The 20,000-nt window shown below is 47.3% G+C and overlaps 2 protein-coding genes across 2 annotated transcripts in view; one reads left to right on the forward strand and one right to left on the reverse strand.

The window, feature by feature from the left end:
* Positions 1 to 704: 704 nt before the first annotated feature.
* LOC105912342 (eukaryotic translation initiation factor 4 gamma 2) lies at positions 705 to 11,327 on the forward strand. Its single transcript, XM_031587000.1, has 20 exons — positions 705 to 729; positions 2,583 to 2,646; positions 2,898 to 2,963; positions 3,122 to 3,247; positions 3,342 to 3,444; positions 4,413 to 4,544; positions 4,906 to 4,972; positions 5,063 to 5,214; positions 5,379 to 5,489; positions 6,382 to 6,564; positions 6,755 to 7,108; positions 7,248 to 7,343; positions 7,527 to 7,652; positions 7,824 to 7,928; positions 8,210 to 8,425; positions 8,556 to 8,814; positions 9,703 to 9,907; positions 10,083 to 10,300; positions 10,412 to 10,533; positions 10,676 to 11,327. Exons 1-20 carry the CDS (start codon positions 705 to 707, stop codon positions 10,739 to 10,741), a joined length of 2,796 nt encoding a protein of 931 aa, XP_031442860.1. The 3' UTR covers positions 10,742 to 11,327.
* A 4,734-nt stretch (positions 11,328 to 16,061) lies between these two features.
* LOC105912349 (RNA polymerase-associated protein CTR9 homolog) overlaps positions 16,062 to 20,000 on the reverse strand; it is a gene marked incomplete at its 5' end in the record, with an annotated part of 10,752 nt that continues 6,813 nt past the window's right edge. Inside the window, 6 exons of the mRNA XM_031587001.2 lie at positions 16,062 to 16,792; positions 16,951 to 17,063; positions 17,200 to 17,278; positions 17,515 to 17,669; positions 19,173 to 19,319; positions 19,783 to 19,918. Of these exons, the coding sequence (XP_031442861.1) occupies positions 16,468 to 16,792; positions 16,951 to 17,063; positions 17,200 to 17,278; positions 17,515 to 17,669; positions 19,173 to 19,319; positions 19,783 to 19,918 (955 nt within the window). The remainder of the gene's footprint in view (positions 16,793 to 16,950; positions 17,064 to 17,199; positions 17,279 to 17,514; positions 17,670 to 19,172; positions 19,320 to 19,782; positions 19,919 to 20,000) is intronic.

Raw genomic sequence — 20,000 nt, forward strand, 5'->3', positions numbered from 1 at the left:
CGTTCAGGATATAAACCTGCGTTACCGCTGACGTCAGGTCATAGAGTCAGCAGTCCCATGATTATCACCATCGGACTGCATCGCCGGCGAAGCTATCTTTACAGACAATAGTGGGACACAAAATTAAGGCTACGCTAGAGAATCTTTTCAGTGATTTCTGTCACTAAACGCTTTTATTTACATCCTATTTTCTGAATTAGTGACAAAATCATATTGAAGCTGACCTTCCTTTGGTAAAGGTAAGAGAATGATATTTGTTGGCGTCCGTCATTGAATTTCTTGAGTGCGAAATCCAAATTTTTTATAACATGGTTCATGTTCATTATTCAGAAGGGAATAATGACAAGAGGTGGCTTCATGTTTGTCGTACCCAACCTTTACAGTCTGTACCTAGCTTTGCTTTATTCTCGGTGGGTGACTAGCCCGGCTGGGAGAAAATGGCGTCTTGGGTTGGCCAACATCTGCCACCAGCACCGGCCGGCATGATATTTTGATTACAAGGACGTGGATGCGATCTAACACCACATCGAAATTATTCGTTTTTACTACAAATGTATACCAAAACGTTCGATACAAGTATCCTAGGAGGAAACCAACCAGTCGACAGGACCAGCATAGCATAGCTAGCTATGATCGCTAATTAACTTAGCCAACGTGATTAATCTTCCTAGCCGGCCTCGGTAGCTTGGTTGCTAGCCGGCTGCATGCCAAACGCTTATGTCGTCAGGTGTAAGTCTCTAATGGCGCATATACTTGGCTACTCGTGTTCCGTTCGTAACTATCTACTCGCTCAATATTAGCTATTTTTTTTTTTTGCTGTCCCGGCATTGAAAATGTTTTCATGAGGGCCGTCTGGCCGTAGCCAGGTTAGCCCGTTCCCGTAACTAGTTAGTTCCTGGGAGAGATTTACCCGCTGGCTGTATCGTCGCAATCACTGTGGCTTCTAGCACAGATGGTAACGTTAGATTAGCTGGACGGGACATGGCCAACCAAAATCGGCAGGGCCATTTAAGAAAGCCCCTCACCCTCAAATGTATCTGTGGCGAACAGCCTGGTTAAGTTATACGGTGTTTAGGCCCGCACAATGGTCTGTGTGTTTAATGTTCACGACTTAACGAAGACCTTTGCCCGTCAGATTAAAATATCTTGTTTTCTTACTGAACGATTGTTTGGTATGTGTGAATACTAGCACCTCTAGGCGAAGGCAGACCCGCTAACTTTAATTAGCTCATGCTAAATGACTAGCTACGTTCTTTGTTCTTGGACAAACATTCCTTCCTCAGCACAGGTTAGCTTGGTAGCTAATTTGGGTGAGGCCCGCTAGCAGGACATTTTAAGGAAAGTTGCATTGTTCTTCACCTACTACTGCCTGGTAGGACGTCACTATCACTGTAAACTCGCTGTGTTGGGAAGGACTCTATAGTTAAGCATCCTGTTTGAAGATACACATTTAGTCCCATGGTTTCACCAGACTCTTGGAGCCTCTGGGACCCAAGGTGATGTGTGTATGTATTACTGAGCCTTTCCAGTCCTTTGGAATAGACCCCTGGACACTGGTGCTGGTGTCCAGTCCTTTGGAATAGACCCCTGAACACTGGTGTTGGTGTCCAGTCTTTTGGAACAGACCCCTGAACACTGGTGTTGGTGTCCAGTCTTTTGGAACAGACCCCTGAACACTGGTGTTGGTGTCCCGTGCTGACTGTAAAAGACTCCCCTTGCCCTCCCCTGTCGCTGAAGCTCCATCTCCTACTCTTCCCCAGGGACTCCAGTTCTGCCCCTGTGTACTCTGCCCTGCTGATTCCTGTCTCCCTCCTCCTTCTCATCCTCTCTCTCCTTCTCATCCCCCCTCTCTCTCCTTCTCATCCCCCCTCTCTCTCCTTCTCATCCTTTTCATCCCCTCTCTCTCCTTGTCATCCCTCTCTCTCCTCATCCCTCCCTCTCTCTACTGCTCATCCCTCCCTTGCTCTCTCCTGCTCATCCCTCCCTTGCTCTCTCCTGCTCATCCCTCCCTCCCTCTCTCTCTCCTTCTCCTCCCTCTCTCTCTCCTTCTCCTCCCTCTCTCCCACCTTCTCCTCCCTCTCTCCTTCTCATCTCTCCTTCTCCTCCCCCCTCTCTCTCCTTCTCCTCCCCCTCTCTCTCCTTCTCCTCCCCCCTCTCTCTCCTTCTCATCCCCCTCTCTCTCCTTCTCATCCCCCTCTCTCTCCTTCTCCTCCCTCTCTCTCCTCCTCCCTCTCTCTCCTCCTCCCTCTCTCTCCTTCTCATCCCTCCCTCTCTCTCCTCCCCCCTGTCTCTCTCCCCCCTCTCTCATCCCTCTCCTTCTCATCCCTTCCTCTCTCTCTTCCCCTCCCCCTCTCTCTCTTCCCATCCCTCCCTCTCTCTCTCCTTCTCACCCCCTTTCACCTTCTCCTCCCTCTCTCCTTCTCCTCCCTCTCTCCTTCTCACCCCCCTTTCACCTTCTCATCCCTCTCTCTCTCCTTCTCCTCCCTCTCTCCTTCTCCTCCCTCTCTCTCATGCTGATCTCTCTCTCTCTGCTCCACAGGTGTGTGCCCCTGTCTTACTACTTCTTCCTGATTCTTCCTGAGTTCCTTGCTGCCCAGCCGCCAAAGTGGAGAGTGTGATCGCAGAAGGGGGTGCTTCTCGTTTCAGGTGTGTGTGTGTGTCGCTGCCTGTGTGCTTCTCATTTCAGGTGTGTCGCTGCCTGTGTGAGCAACCCTGGGCATACGACTGGACTCTTCCAGTGGTCACCATGGAGATTTCTAATGAACTAATTAATGTGGTCATCACACGATCGCTGATCATTCTGCTGATGTCACTACATCTGAGTCATTGTGTCTTAATCGTCTGTAGCTTTGATTGGTTAAATGTAATTGTGCTGTGGTTTGATTGGCCTGTTTCAGTGCGTCTTCGGGCGGAGGAGGCGGGAGGGGAGCCTCTCAGCACTATCCCAAGACTGTCGGCAAGAGGTAGGCGAATGACACACACATTCAACCCATCCCCCACTTACACATCAGACACCACACACATCAAACACCACACATTCCCCTCCTGGCCACACACTGTGGCTGTATTTGATTGGTTGTTTGTGTCGTCCTCGCGTCTGATTGGCTCCTTTGTTCCACAGCGAGTTCCTGGGGAAGTCCCCAGGTTCTGGCATCCAGAAATGGATTCCTTCCCGAAGCACTAGACGAGATGGCAACTCCAGCAACGATAAAGAACGGCACGACGCCATCTTCAGAAAAGTGAGAGGGTAAGTTTGACCTGCAGCCAACCCCCGCTCTCTGTGTTCGTGTGTGTGTGTGTGTGATTGTGATTGTGACTGATCTCCCTCTCTCCATCTGCAGCATACTAAACAAACTGACCCCAGAGAAGTTTGATAAACTATGTCTTGAGCTCCTGAACGTTGGCGTTGACTCCAAACAAGTCCTCAAAGGAATCATCTTGCTGGTAAGAGACGTGTGTGTGTGTGTGTGTGTGTGTGTGTGTGTGTGTGTGTGTGTGTGTGTGTGTGTGTGTGTGTGTGTGTGTGTGTGTGTGTGTGTGTGTGTGTGTACCTGGAAGGAACTTGATGCATCTGTGTGTGTTTCCTGACTAACGTTACAGTCTTACTGCAACAACTGGACAAACGGTTGTTTTGCTTTACTTTGCCTGACGGAGACCTAAGGGTCCAAACTGCATGTAGGCTGTCCCAAAATGTACACCTGGGGGAAAAACACTTCGCTAATGCAGTCTTGAGTCTTTTGGATTAATCAATGAATTTTTTTTTTTATTTGATCAAGAGGGACGGTGTACATTCATGAACATTAAAATGTAAATGCACCCAATTATAGCCAAAAGCCTTGTTTCCATTGCCAGTCCCCCTGTTAACCATTACAACCTACAGATAGTTAACGCAGTTCTGCCGGTGATTACCAATAAAACACTAACCAGAACTTTTAGGGCTCGTCCAATTTAGTTCCCACGTGAATGCAGGTGATCGAGTTTAACTAACATGTCGGCTATCCCACGGTCCAGTCATGTAGCCGAGGCTATCCCACGGTCCAGTCATGTAGCCGAGGCTATCCCACGGTCCAGTCATGTAGCCGAGGCTATCCCACTGAGCTCTATTTGGCACATGACCTCTTATTGCTGCTTCCAGCAGTTCATCCACAAATGAGTTACTGGTGATTAGTTAACTGGTGAAGTTAATTGTCATGTATATTCCACTGTGCTCTACTTTGGCACATTGTACTTGCCAGCGATGTAGATGGTATTTTACCCGTTTCGGGGAAGCCCGCTGGCTTAAGGTTTTGGTGCTTCGTTGACCACCGTTGGCATGCCGATCCGTCCACCATGTTGGCCCCTTAAGGGCCTCCCTGTGCATTTAGCTGTCTGCACTAGTGTGTTAATGAATTTGTGTGTGTGTGTGTCCACAGATAGTGGATAAGGCTTTGGAGGAGTCCAATTACAGCTCTCTGTACGCTCAGCTCTGTCTCCGATTGGCTGAAGACGCTCCAAGCTTTGACGGTCCCGCCCCTGACAACCAGCCTCCCCCGAAACAGAGCACCGTAAGACACACTCCAACACACGCGCTCGCACACACACACACGTGTCCCCCTCTGCTCACATACCCTCTCCCCCCCCCCCCCCCACACACGCGGCCACCACTGCGCATACACTCCCTCAACGTGCGCACACATTATATATCCACACACTCACTTGTACCCACCACCTGACTGAGGGGTGTAAATATTCACACCCCAAACACCCACCCCGTTTGCGTACACCACTGTGTTAAGAGACCAATGCATTCCCATCATGAAGTGGTCTATTATCGATTCTGTTACTACTAATGAACTCACACACACGGCCCCCATTGTACATACACTCTATTACTAATAATGAACTCTCTCTCTCTCATTCTCTCAGACTTTCAGGAGGCTTCTGATTGCTAAGCTTCAGGATGAGTTCGAAAACAGAGCCAAAAATGTTGAAGGTGAGTGAAGGGTTTGAAAATCATTCTGATTGGCTGTTGTCTCTGTAACTGAAACTGCGTGACTCACGTTTGGCCCCTCTCCCATCTCAGTTTACGAGAAGCAGGACACGCCCCTCTCAGCGGAGGAGGAGGAGCAACGTGCCATCGCTAAGATCAAAATGCTCGGCAACATCAAGTTCATCTCCGAACTTGGCAAACTGGACCTCATCCACGAGTCTATCCTTCATAAGTGCATCAAAACAGTGAGTCTGTGTGTGTGACTATGTTGTCGTGTGTAAGAGGCTGCTGTGTTGTGGTTAAGTCTGTCTTGGTCTGTGTGTGTGTGTGTCTGACTTGTGTGATGTTAAACCAGGCTGCGGTGTTTGGTAACACCAATCTCTCTGTGTGTGTGTGTGTGTGTGTGTAGCTTCTGGAGAAGAAGAAAAGGGTCCAGCTTGCAGACATGGGGGAGGACCTGGAGTGCCTGTGCCAGATCATGAGAACCGTGGGACCCAGACTGGACCACCAGAAGGCCCGGGTAAGTGTGTGTGTTTGTGTGTGTGTGTGTGGGGATCAGTGCATGACGAATGTATATTCAGTCTCTGGTGGACTGGTACTGAACTCTGTGTTTACTGTTATTTTGTTGCCGTTATGCCGTATTGGTGTTTTATTTGTAATGGGAGCAACACGGCGACGTCTCTTCCCTGGCTACATGGTCGAATAACGGCAATCTCCTGCTCGGGCTTGAGTGGGAATGCGAACAGCGAGATTCCTGTCTTTGTGATGTCAGAGTGGGCCCTCGTGGTACTCCCCTCAGGATTGTTGTCTGCCTGTGAATGAGGTTAAATGGCTTCACACAAGTGGTTTAGATTACTTGAAACCAGTGCCTGTGAAATTTTGCAATTCAATTTTAAATATTTCACTTTTTTTTTTGTATGCAATTAATGCGCTGCCTGGTTTTATTTCTCTTGGTGAAATGGTTAAAATACATGGGGGCATCCAACGTACGTCTGACACAGAACTTGGTCGATTGAAGTGCTCAATCAACTTGCAAGCTTGTGAATTTAACCTAATTTAACCCTTCCCACTTTACATGCTACATGTAACAAATATGCCTTTCAAACTGACGGTCCATTATGATGGCCTTGATGGTTTCATAAGCTGGAGTTGGATGGCATGGACTGTTCCGATGATTCACTAAGCTAGAGTTGGATGGGATAGGGGTTGCTAGGGGAGGTCTGGTGGAGGTTCATGGGTCGTGGTATTCTGTAATGGGTAGGTGGGAATACTGGACACACCTGACTCATTAGTGGGTATAGTATGGGACTGGAGTTGGTCTCTGTTGGACCAGTACTGAACGTGTGTGTGTCTGTCTGTCTGATGGACCAGTACTAAAAGTGTGTGTGTGTGTGTGTGTTTGTGTCTGACAGTCTCTGATGGACCAGTACTTTGGGCGGATGCGAAACCTGACGACCAATCAGGAGCTGCCGTCTCGGATCCGCTTTCTCCTTCAGGACACTCAGGAGCTGCGGGAGAACGGCTGGAAGCCACGCAAGGCCTTCACCGACAACGGCCCCAAGACAATCACACAGATCCGCCAGGACGCCGTCAAGGTACACACACACACACACACACACACACACACACACACACAGGGATATAGAACCATCAGAGCAACAAAGTTGTTTTTGTTTTTTCCGATGACCTTGTGATAAAATGTGTGGCCATGGTTCCTGGCGGCTCTTTTTCTCTCTTTCTCTCTTGCTCTCTTGCTCGCTCGCTCGCTCTCTCTCTCTCTCACAGGACCTGGGTGTGTTCATCCAGGCCATGGCATCTGGCGGCGGGCGCTCTGAGTTCTTTCCGGAGGCGGCCTTCCTGGCCGGTCCGGGGCGTGTGGGCATCCGAGGGGATGGCATGGGGGGGCTGGCAGACATGTTTGGCCAGATGCCGGGCGGGGGCATAGGCACGGGCCCCGGGGTGATTCAGGAGGAGCACTACTCCCCCACGCTTGGGCGTCACCGTAGCAACGGCATCTTCAACGGCCACGGCCCCTACAACAACAACAACACCCCCGCACACACGCTCGCAGCCTACATCAACACCCCCCCACACACTCTCCTGGATAAGGGGGGCAAGACTTTCAGCAAGCCTAGCCAGGTACAACTGGAGTGTGTGTGGATTTGAGACTGCCTTATTGTGTGTGTGAGGATGTATTATTCAGTGTGTTTGTGGGTTGACCCTGTGTGACCATAATCTCTCCCTCCCTTTCTCTCCGTGTGTGTGTGTCTCCCGCCAGACTCCGAGCCCGTTGTTCCACAGTCAGCCCCAGCAGGCTGCCCTCAATAAGGACCTGGCCCCGCGCTTCTCCAAGGGCTCACTCAGTGCTGACGAGGTAGCTGTCAATCACCTGTCACCCACCTGTCAATCATCCCTGCTTTCCTATGCTTCACATGTAACCCTGTCCTCCAAGTGTGACCCCCCCCACCCCCTCCCTGAGTGTGAGCACACAGGTGCTGTTCAGAAGAATACCTCTCACCCCCCCACCCCCCTCTCTCTCCTCCTCCCCCCCCCACAGGTCAGTCTACGTCCAGCCCAGTCTTTCCTGCTCAATAAGAATCAGCCCAAACTGCAGCCACAGACTCCCAACATGATCCCCCCTAGTGCTCACCCTCCACGCACACACACCCCGCCTCTGGGACAGGTGAGAACAGACACACAAGCACACACACACACACGCACGCACGCACAGTCATGAGCGCCCTGTCTGTGTGCTGCTGTATTGTTTGTATGTCATATTAAGATACTTGATGCTCATCAATAAAGTCTTTCTCTCTCTCTCCCTCTCTCTCTCCCTCTCCCCCCATCTCTCTAGACCCCTCAGTTGGGTCTGAAGAGCAGCCCTCCTCTGATCCATGAGAAGCCTCAGAAGATCACCAAGAAGCCTCCACCTTCTAAAGAGGAGCTGCTTAAGATGACCGTGAGTTCACAACCCCCTGTGTGTGTGTGTGTGTGTGTGTGTGTGTGTGTGTGTGTGTGTGTGTGTGTGTGTGTGTGTGTGTGTGTGTGTGTGTGTGTGTGTGTGTGTGTGTGTGTGTGTCCTAAACGCTAGATGCTGTACAGACGATACTAACCCTTCATGCAAAGCCAGATGGGTGTGTGTGTTACAGTGGATAGCTGGAGTAACCCTTCATATAGAGACTAGATGTGAGTCAGTGTGAATAATGATGATAATAATCATGGTGTGTGTGTGTTCTGCAGGAGGCTCTGGTGCGTGCTTACCTGAACGGTGGGAGTGTGTCTGAGGCGGTGTCTGCGCTGAGGGAGATGCGGGCTCCACGCTCCTGTCTGTGGGAGCTGCTGGCCAAGATGATGCTGGTGTCTCTGGAGGGCTCGGACGCAGACCGGGAGAGTGTCAGCACCCTCGTACACACCCTCCACACCGAGGGCATCATCACCGCAGAACACTTCATGCAGGTCAGACCACACACACACACACACACACACACCCCAACACACACACACACACATTCCTGACGGAATCCTCATGACACACACACCCCACACGCTCGTACACACACACTGACCCCTCCTCTTGTCTCTGCAGGCGTTCCTGAGTGTGCTGGGTCAGTCAGCGGCGCTGGAGGGGTCGGTGCCGCTGCTCTCGTCCTTCCTGGCCCAGTTTGCGGCGCGGGCCGTGCTGGCCCAGCTGCTGGGGGTGTGTGAGCTGGCGGCGCCGCTGGAGAACGGCACACACTTCCCCCTCTTCTTGCTCTGCCTGCAGCAGGCCGCTCGCCTCCAGGACCAGGACTGGCTAACACTCACCTTCCAGCAGAGCAGGGTCAACATGCTCAAGATGCTGCCAGGTACGTACACACACACACACACACACACACACACACACACACTCTCATACCTTCCAGCAGAGCAGGGTCAACATGCTCAAGATGCTGCCAGGTACACACACACACACACACACACACACTCTCTCATACCTTCCAGCAGAGCAGGGTCAAGATTAGGGCTGAACGATTAATTGCATTTGCGATTTAATCGCGATATGATAGAACGCGATTTTCTAACTGCAACGTTCGCGATTTAAAAACGTGATCTTAAAAAAAAAAAAAAAAAAAAAAAGATGGTACATTTTGCCCAGTGTTTAAAAAGTGCATGCCTTGTGTTTATTCTTACAATGACTTTGTTAAAATTACTTGGATGCACAGTGGCAAAGCCACCGATTTGTTGTTCTTGATTCTGTAATAAGCAGTTAAATAAAAATTTTAATTGTGGGAAATAATATTTTACACTAAATGTATCTAATATTGTGTTGGTCATCTTGAAATCATTCATTACGATTTGTTGGGGAAAAAAATTAGGATAAAACAAAAAAATCGCATATTAAATCGCAATCGCAATATTTGGGGGAAAAATCGCTATTAGATTATTTCCCCAAATCGTTCAGCCCTAGTCAAGATGCTGCCAGGTACAAACACACACTCATACCTTCCAGCAGAGCAGGGTCAACATGCTCAAGATTCTGCCAGGTACACACACACCTCCAGGAGTGCTGTGTGTGTGTTAGATGAACCAGTCTATGGAGGACATGTTGGAGGGGAAGCTGTAACACTGATCTCTCTCTGTGTGTGTGTAGAGATGGACCAGTCTAAGGAGGTGAAGCTGTAACACTGATCTCTCTCTCTCTGTGTGTGTGTGTGTGTGTGTGTGTGTGTGTGTGTGTGTGTGTGTGTGTATAGAGATGGACCAGTCTAAGGAGCGCATGTTGGAGCTGCTGGAGGAGAAGGGTTTGGGCTTCTTGTTCCCGCTGCTGCGTCTGGAGAAAGAACTGCTCCGCCGCGTCAGGGAGGACCCCTCCGCCACACACATCTACCGCTGGATCAAGGACAACGTCTCCGCCAAACTCCACACAGACAACGACTTCATCAACATCCTCATCACCAGGTACACACACACACACACACACACCTACCTACCTACTGCTGGGTCAGACATAATCCTCCCCCGCCCCACTACATACCTAGAGAAGGGATTTCTCAGTGTCACCAAGTACACACACACACACCCCCCTAGCGTATGTCCAGAGTGCATGTGTGACCTGTGCCCTGCGTCTCCCCAGTTTGCTGCAGTACATGGCTGAGGAGCTGAACGGCGCGGGGGAGGTGGAGTGGGATGACTCCTCTCTGGCGCCCCCTAGGGAGCTTCAGGATCAGGAGAAGCAGCTGCTCCTCTCCTTCAAGCCCGTCATGCAGAAGTTCCTCCACGATCACACAAACCTGCAGGTCAGCGCCCTCTACGCCCTACAGGTGCACTGCCACACCGCGGGCTTCCCCAAAGGTAAGCACACACACACTCTTTCAATGTGTGAGCGTCAGCACCTTATTTGTCTTTGGCCCACAGTGATAATTACGTCGGGTTTTAAATTGTGTGTGTGTGTCTTTCTCTCAGGCATGCTGCTGCGGTACTTTGTGAACCTGTATGATATGGAGATCATCGAGGAGGAGGCCTTCCTGGCCTGGAAGGAGGATCTGTCTCAGGAGTTCCCAGGGAAGGGCAAGGCTCTCTTCCAGGTACGCACTACGTGTGTGTGTGTGTGTGTGTGTGTGTGTGTGTGTGTGTGTGTGTGTGTGTGTGTGTGTGTGTGTCAAGTCCTCATGTCTTCTCTAAAGCTCTGGAGTTGGATTCTAAACTGCGTGTGTGTTTGTGTTGCAGGTGAACCAGTGGCTTACTTGGCTAGAGACTGCAGAGGAAGAGGAGTCTGAGGATGATGAAGAGTAACTCACACACACACACGCACACACTACATGTCCTGTGAGGCCAGCAGATTTTATCCCCATCCTTTCTGCCAGTATGCTGCTCTACCTCGTGTGTGTGTGTGTGGCGTGTGTGTGTGTGTGCGCGCACACACGCATATGTGGCACGTAGTGTTTTGCCGACTCTCTCGTGGAATCTGGTTAGTGTTGGGTTTTTAAATGGCTCTGCCACTCCCAAGAGGAGGATGGATTGATCGTACTGATTGATTTTTAACAGATGAATTGAACATGTCTGAATGATCTGAAGGCTTTTTGTTTTTGTTTTCCTTTTTTTTACGTTGGCTTGAGGCTCCGCCCTCAATGTTTTTTAAGAAATGATCCGGAATCCTAATGATGTCGCTCCGGCGCCATATTTATACTTGACCATCATGAACCGGCAGAGCGCCATACACCCTGGGGCGGTTCTAGACTGTTCCGGGGCGGTTCTAGACTGTTCCGAGGCGGTTCTAGACTGTTCCGGGGCAGTTCTGTGTTGCTGTTCTGATCATGTGTTACTGTATGCTCCTGTTGCCACTGCTGCTTCTCTTTCAATAAACCTCAATACAGTCACACCTGTGTCTCTGTCTCTCTCTCTGTGTGTGTATGTGTGTGTCTGTGGTGCTTGTAGTTCTCCAGGGTGACACCCTAGGGAGAGAGGTCTGCTCCAGGAACACAATGGAAGTTTTTAACCCTGTTATATAGGACCAAGGCACTGTCTAAAACCTGGCCGCTATTTCTGTGTGTTTGTCTAAAACCTGTTTGTGTGTGTCTAAAACCGGGTCACTGTTTCAAAGCGCGAGTTGGAGTAGCAGGCTGGGACGCTGCTGCTGTTCTGACGTCAGTACTTTATCAGTGCCAGGACCGCTGGGTCACCTGTTCTGCGTCAGGACTAGTGTGTGTGTACTTCAGTGGTAAAGTACATTGTAATAGTCGACTGTGTAAAGCAAGAGTTTCCTGAGAACAAGCCCACTGCTCACACCAGACTGTCCAGGCTTCAATGAGAAGACTATTAATTACTATTACATTACTGGAGATTAACACATGAGGTACATTTTACGTGATTTATATTCCGGTTTTAATAAAGTGGTCTACCTAATATTTATACCAAAAGCTTTTTAATGTCATATCGTTGTAGGTTTCCTGCTTAACAGTAGCCTATTTCAGGCCGCTAAGGCACGCCAGACTTGGTTCACCCCTGCTTGGCGTCTCTGGCTCATTTTTCTTCGAAAAATAAATATTAAAAAAAATCACCGCTGAGTGTTCTGTGTTGACTGGACTGTGAAGGAGAAATGCATGTCCAGTAGGCAGGTAAAGATGCCCAGGAATGTTGGCTGTCTATGCCAACGTACAGTAAACTGTAATTGGTCGGGCAAGGGACTTCAACCTGCTGCCGTCATTTCACCAATCAGATCAGAAATGCAAATAGTGGCTGTCTATGACGAGCAGCTCATGCACTAAATTTCAACCAGTCTGAGTAGTAGGTCAGAGATCATTGTGGTAGTAAGCAATGGATGTCAACTTGGATTTTCTTTTTTGTTGCTAAACAATTTTGTTAGGTTGCCATTTGAGCAACAGCTAAATATTAAAGAGAAAGGGATGCAGATGCCATATATTGTATTAACAATTTTGTCAGTTCTTGACTATGGTGACATTGTTTACATGTATGCTGCACCCTCTACCTTCAAACTCCTGGACTGTATACCATAGTGCTATTCGCTTTGTCACAGGAGACGCTTTCAGGACCCACCAAGAATGTTGGTTGGTCCCCTCTAGCAGACAGGAGGGAAAAACACTGTCTTTTATTTGTTTATAAAGCCTTAGTGGCCTAATCATCTCATGTCACTTTTAAAATTAAAATCCATCTGTCATAACACACGGTCACAGAGCCTCATCTCCCTTGAAACCCCCCTTATCAAAACTAATATAAAACTGCTCAAAACAATTAAAGGAACACCTTGAAAACACATCAGATCTCAATGTGAAAAAGAATTATGTTGAATATCTATACTGATATGGACAGTTTAATGTCTTAGTAACGAAAGGATGCCACATCCTTTGATGGAAATAAAAGTTTTTAGCCTACAGAGGGTTTAATTTTATAGACACCCCGAAAATCAAAGTGGAAAAATTACCCATTATCTGTGCGTCCCTCCATAGATATGCTTCCCCAGACCATCACTGACCCACCACCAAACCGGTCATGCTGAACGATGTCGCAGACAGCATAGTGTTCTCCTTGGCTTCTACAGACCCTTTCACGTCTATCACAGGTGTTCAGGGTTCGAGCTCAACAGTGCTGGGCAGTGAGCACAGGGCACACTACTGGACATTGCGCCCTGAGGCCACCCTCATGAAGTCTGTTTCTGATTGTTTGGGCAGAGACATTCACACCAGTGGCCTGCTGGAGATCATTCTGTAGGGCTCGGGCAGTACTCAACCTGTTCCTCCTTGCACAAAGCAGCAGATATCGGTCCTGCTGATGGGTTGAGGACCTTCTACGGCCCTGTCCAGCTCTCCTAGGCACGCGTGGATGTGCCATCCTGGGGGAGTTGGACAATCTGTGCAACTTCTGTCGGGTTAAGAAATCGCCTCATGCTCCCAGTAGTGATAATGAATCTAGCTAAAGCCAACACTAGTGGAAAACCAGTCAAAGAGATCAAGAGGGAGAAACTTGAAATGGCCTCCACATGCAAGACCAGTCCTGTTTTGGGGGTCATCTTATTGTTGCCTTCTAGTGCACCTGTTGTCAACACCAATGCAGCTGAAACTGATCAACAACCCCCTCTGCTACTTAACTGACCAGATCATTATCAGAGAAGTGCAATTGAATTCATGCCATACACTGATCAAAAATTGTTCCTTACATATTTTTGAGCAGTGTAGTTAAAATAGCTTTTAAGTTATTTGCTTCCCATAAATGGAACACTGTTCAAGAGGACTTGAAACTAACCCAGTATTTGTCAATTTGCCAATTTAAGAGCCTTTTTGATGCTAAGGATGTGCCTCAGTGCTGTTGTTTTAAATAATTCTCTGATTTGATTTTTTTACTTTATGTGGGGGTTTTTTTATACTTAATTTCTGAGTTGTATAATGTGTTTTTTTATTTATTTTGTCTGTTTTGGTCTGTATTATGTACCCTCAATCAGGGCATTGCTGCAAAAGAGCCCTGTGCTCAGTCAATTCTCCCTAAATAAATAATGATGATGATTGCTTTAGTGCAAAAACAACAATAAGGTGTAACTTTTTCGATGTTAGGGCTGCATGGTTAACTGCTAACACGACACCGAAGAGGCTATACTGTTGGCCATGTGTGCTGTTTGAGAGCTGGAGCTGGAGCTATATGTAAGGGGTAATGTATAGTCTGGCCCGGCGGTCATTGTGGAAAAAGAAATCCTGACGGGACGATACATTATCCCGCTAATTATACAGTTACTTGACAAAACGATAGAAGACATTTCTGGTCATGCCGATTTTTAGAAGGATGCCAAGGCTTCTTTGGTCGGGTAGAATCAAACATGATCTCTGTTGGTCCGGTTCGTACTGGAGAAATGGGCAGTGGGCAGAATCACATTGGCCAAAACACAAACAGACGTCTCTGATGACATATGTTCATGTTTCCTTGTTTCCATGTTCCTTCTTCAGAACATATTACACACTGGTCCTTTAAAGGTGTGGCCAACACACTGGTCCTTTAAAAGGTGTGGCCTTAACCTTGCTTTATTAAAAATATATGATTGGAGATATCATCCAGTGTTAATTTCGTTGACGAAAACTATGACGAAAAATATTCGTTAACGACCTTTTTCCCGTGACTAAGACGTGACGAAAACGGATCTTTATAAATCAAAACTATGACTAAATCTATTTTAACTTTCGTTGACGAGACGAGACGAGACGAAAATGTTGGTGGTTGACTAAGTCACAATTTTTTTTTTCTTTTCTAAACTTGTATGCACATCATTGGTTGAATGTTGCCCGGTCCTGTATCTATCCCTCCTCCACTCCCTGAGATGGCCAGACATGCAAGTGACGCCCTATGGCTTAACGTTACGATGGCTGAAGTTCAAGCACTCGGTACTGGAAGACAAATAAGAATAGATATCCGGACAGTCTTAAATTATAACTTGACAGAAAATAAAACACAATGCACCGCAATAACCGGAGAGAAACCGTGTGGCTTCAAAATAGATGGGAAGAACACAACAAGAGGCACCTGAAAGCGCACAAGACAACCCTGCCATTTATGCCAAGGTGTATTAGCTAGTAACTGTCAATGATAATTAGCTAATGTTAACTAGTTATTCGAATATATTAGCTAACGTTAAGTTAACTTCAAAGGGGCAGTCGAGTGTATAGGTTGTCAGCTTGGATAACTAGCTAGTCATTTTCGATTGAAACCTCCCGTTTGGCTTGGCAAATGAGTTCCAAAACGTTTAGCTAGCTAACGTTGGCTAACTATGAGGTAGCATAGCTAAGTTATACTAGCTATCGATAACTAGCTAGTAAACACATTGCAGAATGGACTATAGGACAGGCCACGCATGACATTAATCAAGAAAAAATAAATGAATATGTGATTGGTTTACATATCCTTGTCTATTTATGCAATTGTTATTAGCACTACTTTCAACTCTCAAACTACCCGTCTAGCTAAATACTGTATGTTGGTTATCAGATTGCACAGCAATTCATATGGAGGATATGTGGTTGATTTAACTAAGGCCAGGTAGGCATAGTAGTTGTATTGTGTTATCAGATCATTTGAATCTTCAAAATCTAGACTTGATATTCTCTTATATTTTAATGATAATACTGTTAATTAAGTATTGCCTTAAAATTATTATTTACATTGAATTCATTGGAATTCAGCTGTAGGCATAGGAGATCTGTATCTTAGAGACTAATTGCATCCAAGTACTGCAAGCTTGACTATTATGCAGTTGTAGACACAACACAAGGGGTCCCCGGGCCTGAGAAGGGATGGAAAGGAGTTTAATGTGACTATAAGATGGACTTAATTTTTAGTTTAATGTGACTAAAACTAGACTAAAATGTAATGAGACTTCGTCGACTAAAACTAGACTAAAATGTTCTGAGTTTTCGTCGACGAAAACTAGACTAAAACTAAGCAGGATAAAAATTACTAAAAGTGACTAAAACTAATATGCATTTTCGTCTAAAGACTAAGACTAAATCCAAAATAGCTGCCAAAATTAACACTGATATCATCAAATATTGTTTCTGTAAGAATCTTTCTTAAATTCCCTGGTGTTAAGTTTTTTGCTGTACGAGATCAGAATCGGAGGGTCTTTCAGGAGATTCTTTTAATTAAAAGAAAAAGTACAAACACAATTTCTGGCACCACTCATGGTGACTGCTACCATTCTAAACAGAATCAAAAAACAACCCCCCCCAGAATACCAAAATAAACCCAGACATGACATCATCATGACATCTCTCAGAAATGAGCCAGGATTAAATTCCACACGACAAAAAAAAAACAAGAGGTGAAGATGTGTTCATGTGTGGTATTAGGGAGTGTGTGTGTGTGTGTGTGTGTATGTATGTATGTTTGTGTTCAGCACCTGCAAGTATGAATATGTGTGAAGGATCTGCAGGTATGAAAGAGGGTGTGTGTGTGTGTGACAGACTGACAGTGGACACGGCAGCAGAAAGTTGGACATGATTCCTACAGCAGTTCCAAGCGGCCCTTCAGTCGCTGTCGTCCGACCCGTGATTGGACGCTTCGACCTCTGACTCTGACTGGCGAGGGGATCCCACGGAGGCGGGTCTGGGAGAGGGGGGCGGGGACTCGCTGATGGACCCTCCCCTACTACGGCGACTCTGTTCAGACTCAGAGTCCGACTGGGGGCGGGCCCTACGCTTAGCCCCAACCTCACTGCCTGAATCCTCTTCTGATTGGCCAGACCCTCGGGCGCTGGCACTATGCCCCACCTCTGAGCCACTTTCCGACGCCAGACGCTTCCTGTGAGTGCGGTCCTCGTCATCAGAACCAGAAATACTTCCCCGTGGATTCCTACACACACACACACACACACACACACACCAGCCATTTTACTTATAATTACCTGAAGCGTAAATTAAGCTCTATGAACGCAAACACCAGTGACACAGACATACACACTTACACACAGACACGCACACACACACACACACACACACACACAGCCTTACCTGTCCTCTGCAATCTTGAGGCCATCCTCATCAGAGGAAGAGTCAGACGAGGAGATGATGGCTTTGGATTTGATTTTCCCTTTGAGTGACGGAGGCATGCGCTCAGGCTTGGCCTGAAACACACACACACACACACAATATTAATGCCAAACATTACAAATATGTCTTACTGAGGTCAAAAGAAACATTACACACACACACGATTATTTTTATTTCTCTCTCAGTCACACACACAGACACACATCTGACCTTCTCCATCCTCTTTTTGGGTTTGCGTTGCTTCTTCTGTCGTGATCCTCCTTCCTCATCATCACTGCCCTCTTGAGGTCTGAAACACACACACACACCAGTCAGAGGAACACACACACAATCAGTACACACACCAGTCAGAGGAACACACACATACATACATATCAGTACTCGCATCAGTCAGCAGTCAGAGACACACAGACACACACACACACACACACACAAGTCAGAGGAACACACACACAGTCAGAGGAACACACACATACATATCACTACTCGCATCAGTCAGACACACACACACACACACACACTGACCTCCGTCTCCTCTTGCGTGATTTCTTCTCTCCTCCCTCCCCCTCCCCTTCCTCCTCCTCGCTCCCGCTGGCTCTCCTCTTCTTCCTCCTCTTCGTAGGCAGATCTTCATCCGAGTCGTCGTTCACAAACTCATCCATGTCACCGCCCTTCTTACGCTGCAGGGAGAAGCACATCAGAAGCACATCAGAACCACACAGAACCAGCCTCCTTCTCCAGCAGCCTCCCTACAGAACGCTCCTACAGTACCGTAGACTGGGTTAGGGTTCCCCTGGTTCTGTGTGAGTGCAGGGGTTCTGTTCTGGGAGAAGACCCCAGAACCAGACCAGTACAGAAGCACCTCCTGTAGAGAAGAACCTCCTGTACCAGAAGAACCTCCTGTACCAGAAGCACCTCCTGCAGAGCAGGACATTTCCGGAAACTTTCCATGAGAAGTTAAGCTCGGGAATTTTGAAAGTTTTGACATTTTTTTTTGTTGCAAAAGTTAGCCTATAACAGGGAACTTTAATGTACATGTAGTTGAAAACAACACTAGGCAAGCCTAGCTCATCTGGACCCTGGATGCAGCTAGTTGGGAACATTGTCTGCCAGAACCGTGAACCTATGACTATCTGTTGTTTTTGAACGTCTTTGTCATTACCTTGCATATTGATTATTTGCTACACTGAAGCCATGTTCATTTTAATACCAGGTTTATTTGTATAGAGTAGGCTAACTTTTTACAGCAGTGAGAGTAGGATGTATTTTTGTCCGCACAAAAGTACACCATCACCTCGATTACTCGCGGCTGTTGGGGTCCATCAAAACAAAACACGCGAGTTGAGCAAATTATAAAAGTAATTACTGCAAATTAAAGGGGTGAGCAATAAAAACCTCATTTAAAACTCTATTTTAAAGATTTATGGAATGCAGCACACACTGTATTTCTTTGCAAAGGATGTAGCTAGCTATTGTAAACCAAATTGACAGAATTAATGGATTCTTATTTTTAATTTTTTTCTCTCAACCCGACATAATCAAATGCTTCAAATGAAAGACCATAGTCCTCTTGTCCGAGAAAGCACGCTGTATCCATTATCGATTGACAACACAAACGATTGACTGCATTTATAATCCACAGGAACAAAATTATCTAGCTGGCAAGTGGCTAATGTTAGCAATTCTAGATCTTGGTTAAAACAACCCGATTTAATGCAAATTCAGTTGAATTTCAACTCTGCACTGTGCATTCCTTCATCACATGCACAGATAATTCCCAGCATCCTTCACACTACAGGATGCTGGGAATTGTTATATATTGTCATATATGACAAGGTAAATAAAGTTAGTATTAATTACTCCAACATTTCCGGTTAATTCTCGTATGTGTTGGCGTTCTAGAGCCGTGTTGAGTTGGCGTTGATGGAACCGCATATTGATGTTTTCCTGTTCTGATTGGCTGTTGCATGGTGGTTCGTGTGTGAGCATAGACATGCTCATATGGGGGACTGATAGAACCGGAAATATTGCTATTCTACTGTTGTAATAGACATGAACTAAGTGTAGCATTATTTTGTATCTGTAACTCATACCATTGGATGTGTACTCTGTGTGTGTGTGTGTATGTGTGTGTGTGTGTGTGTGTGTGTGTGTGTGTGTGTGTGTGTGTGCGCGCGTCTCACCCTGCCACCTCCTCCCCCTGATCTCTTCTTCTCGCGGGATGTGTCCACGTCAGTGAACGACAGCAAGCCCTTGGTCTTCTCCACGTACTGAGCTCTCTGTTCCAGAAGCTTCTTCTGCTCCTCCACCTCCTTAGAACGCTTATCCTCCTGAAGAAGAAAGACATCGTATTACACACACACGAACGGCACAGACACGCACACGCACAGACAGACACAGAGGGACACACACACACACACACACTACTGAGCTTCTTCTGCTCCTCAAGTTCCTTATTACGCTGCTCCCCCTGAAGACATATTACACAGACACACACACACAGACACACACACACACACACACAGAGACACAGACAGACACACAGACAAACACACAGAGACACAGACAGACACAGACACAAAGACACACACACAAAGACACACACACAAAGACACACACACAGACACAGACACACACAGAGACACAGACAGACACACAGACAGACACAGACACAAAGACAGACACAGACACACACACACACACACACAGACAAAGACACAGACACACACACAGACACAGACACAGACACAGACACAGACACAGACACAGACACAGACACAGACACAGACAGACCTGCTCCTTGCGCATCAGTTGGCGCAGCGTGTCCCTCTCCAGTTCCTGTTTGGCCCTCAGCTCCTTCTCCTCCTCGTCCTGCTTACGCGCACGAGCCACATGGTACTGTGCCTGGCTCAGGAGATCAGAGCACTGCCTGCGCACACACACACACACACACACACACACACACACACACACACACACTTACTTCAACACTACATCAGCATTTTTAAGCT

The sequence above is a fragment of the Clupea harengus genome, chromosome 20, assembly GCF_900700415.2.
Source record: "Clupea harengus chromosome 20, Ch_v2.0.2, whole genome shotgun sequence".
NCBI classification, from domain to species: Eukaryota; Metazoa; Chordata; class Actinopteri; order Clupeiformes; family Clupeidae; genus Clupea; species Clupea harengus.

What these genes read in the sequence shown, in the direction of transcription:
- LOC105912342 (XM_031587000.1), top strand. Translation starts at nt 705, where the DNA reads ATGCCAAACGCTTATGTCGTCAGGT. An exon ending in CCCAAGACTGTCGGCAAGAG is followed by an intron (nt 2,964 to 3,121) that starts GTAGGCGAATGA and finishes TTTGTTCCACAG; the next exon opens with CGAGTTCCTGGGGAAGTCCC. An exon ending in TCAAAGGAATCATCTTGCTG is followed by an intron (nt 3,445 to 4,412) that starts GTAAGAGACGTG and finishes GTGTGTCCACAG; the next exon opens with ATAGTGGATAAGGCTTTGGA.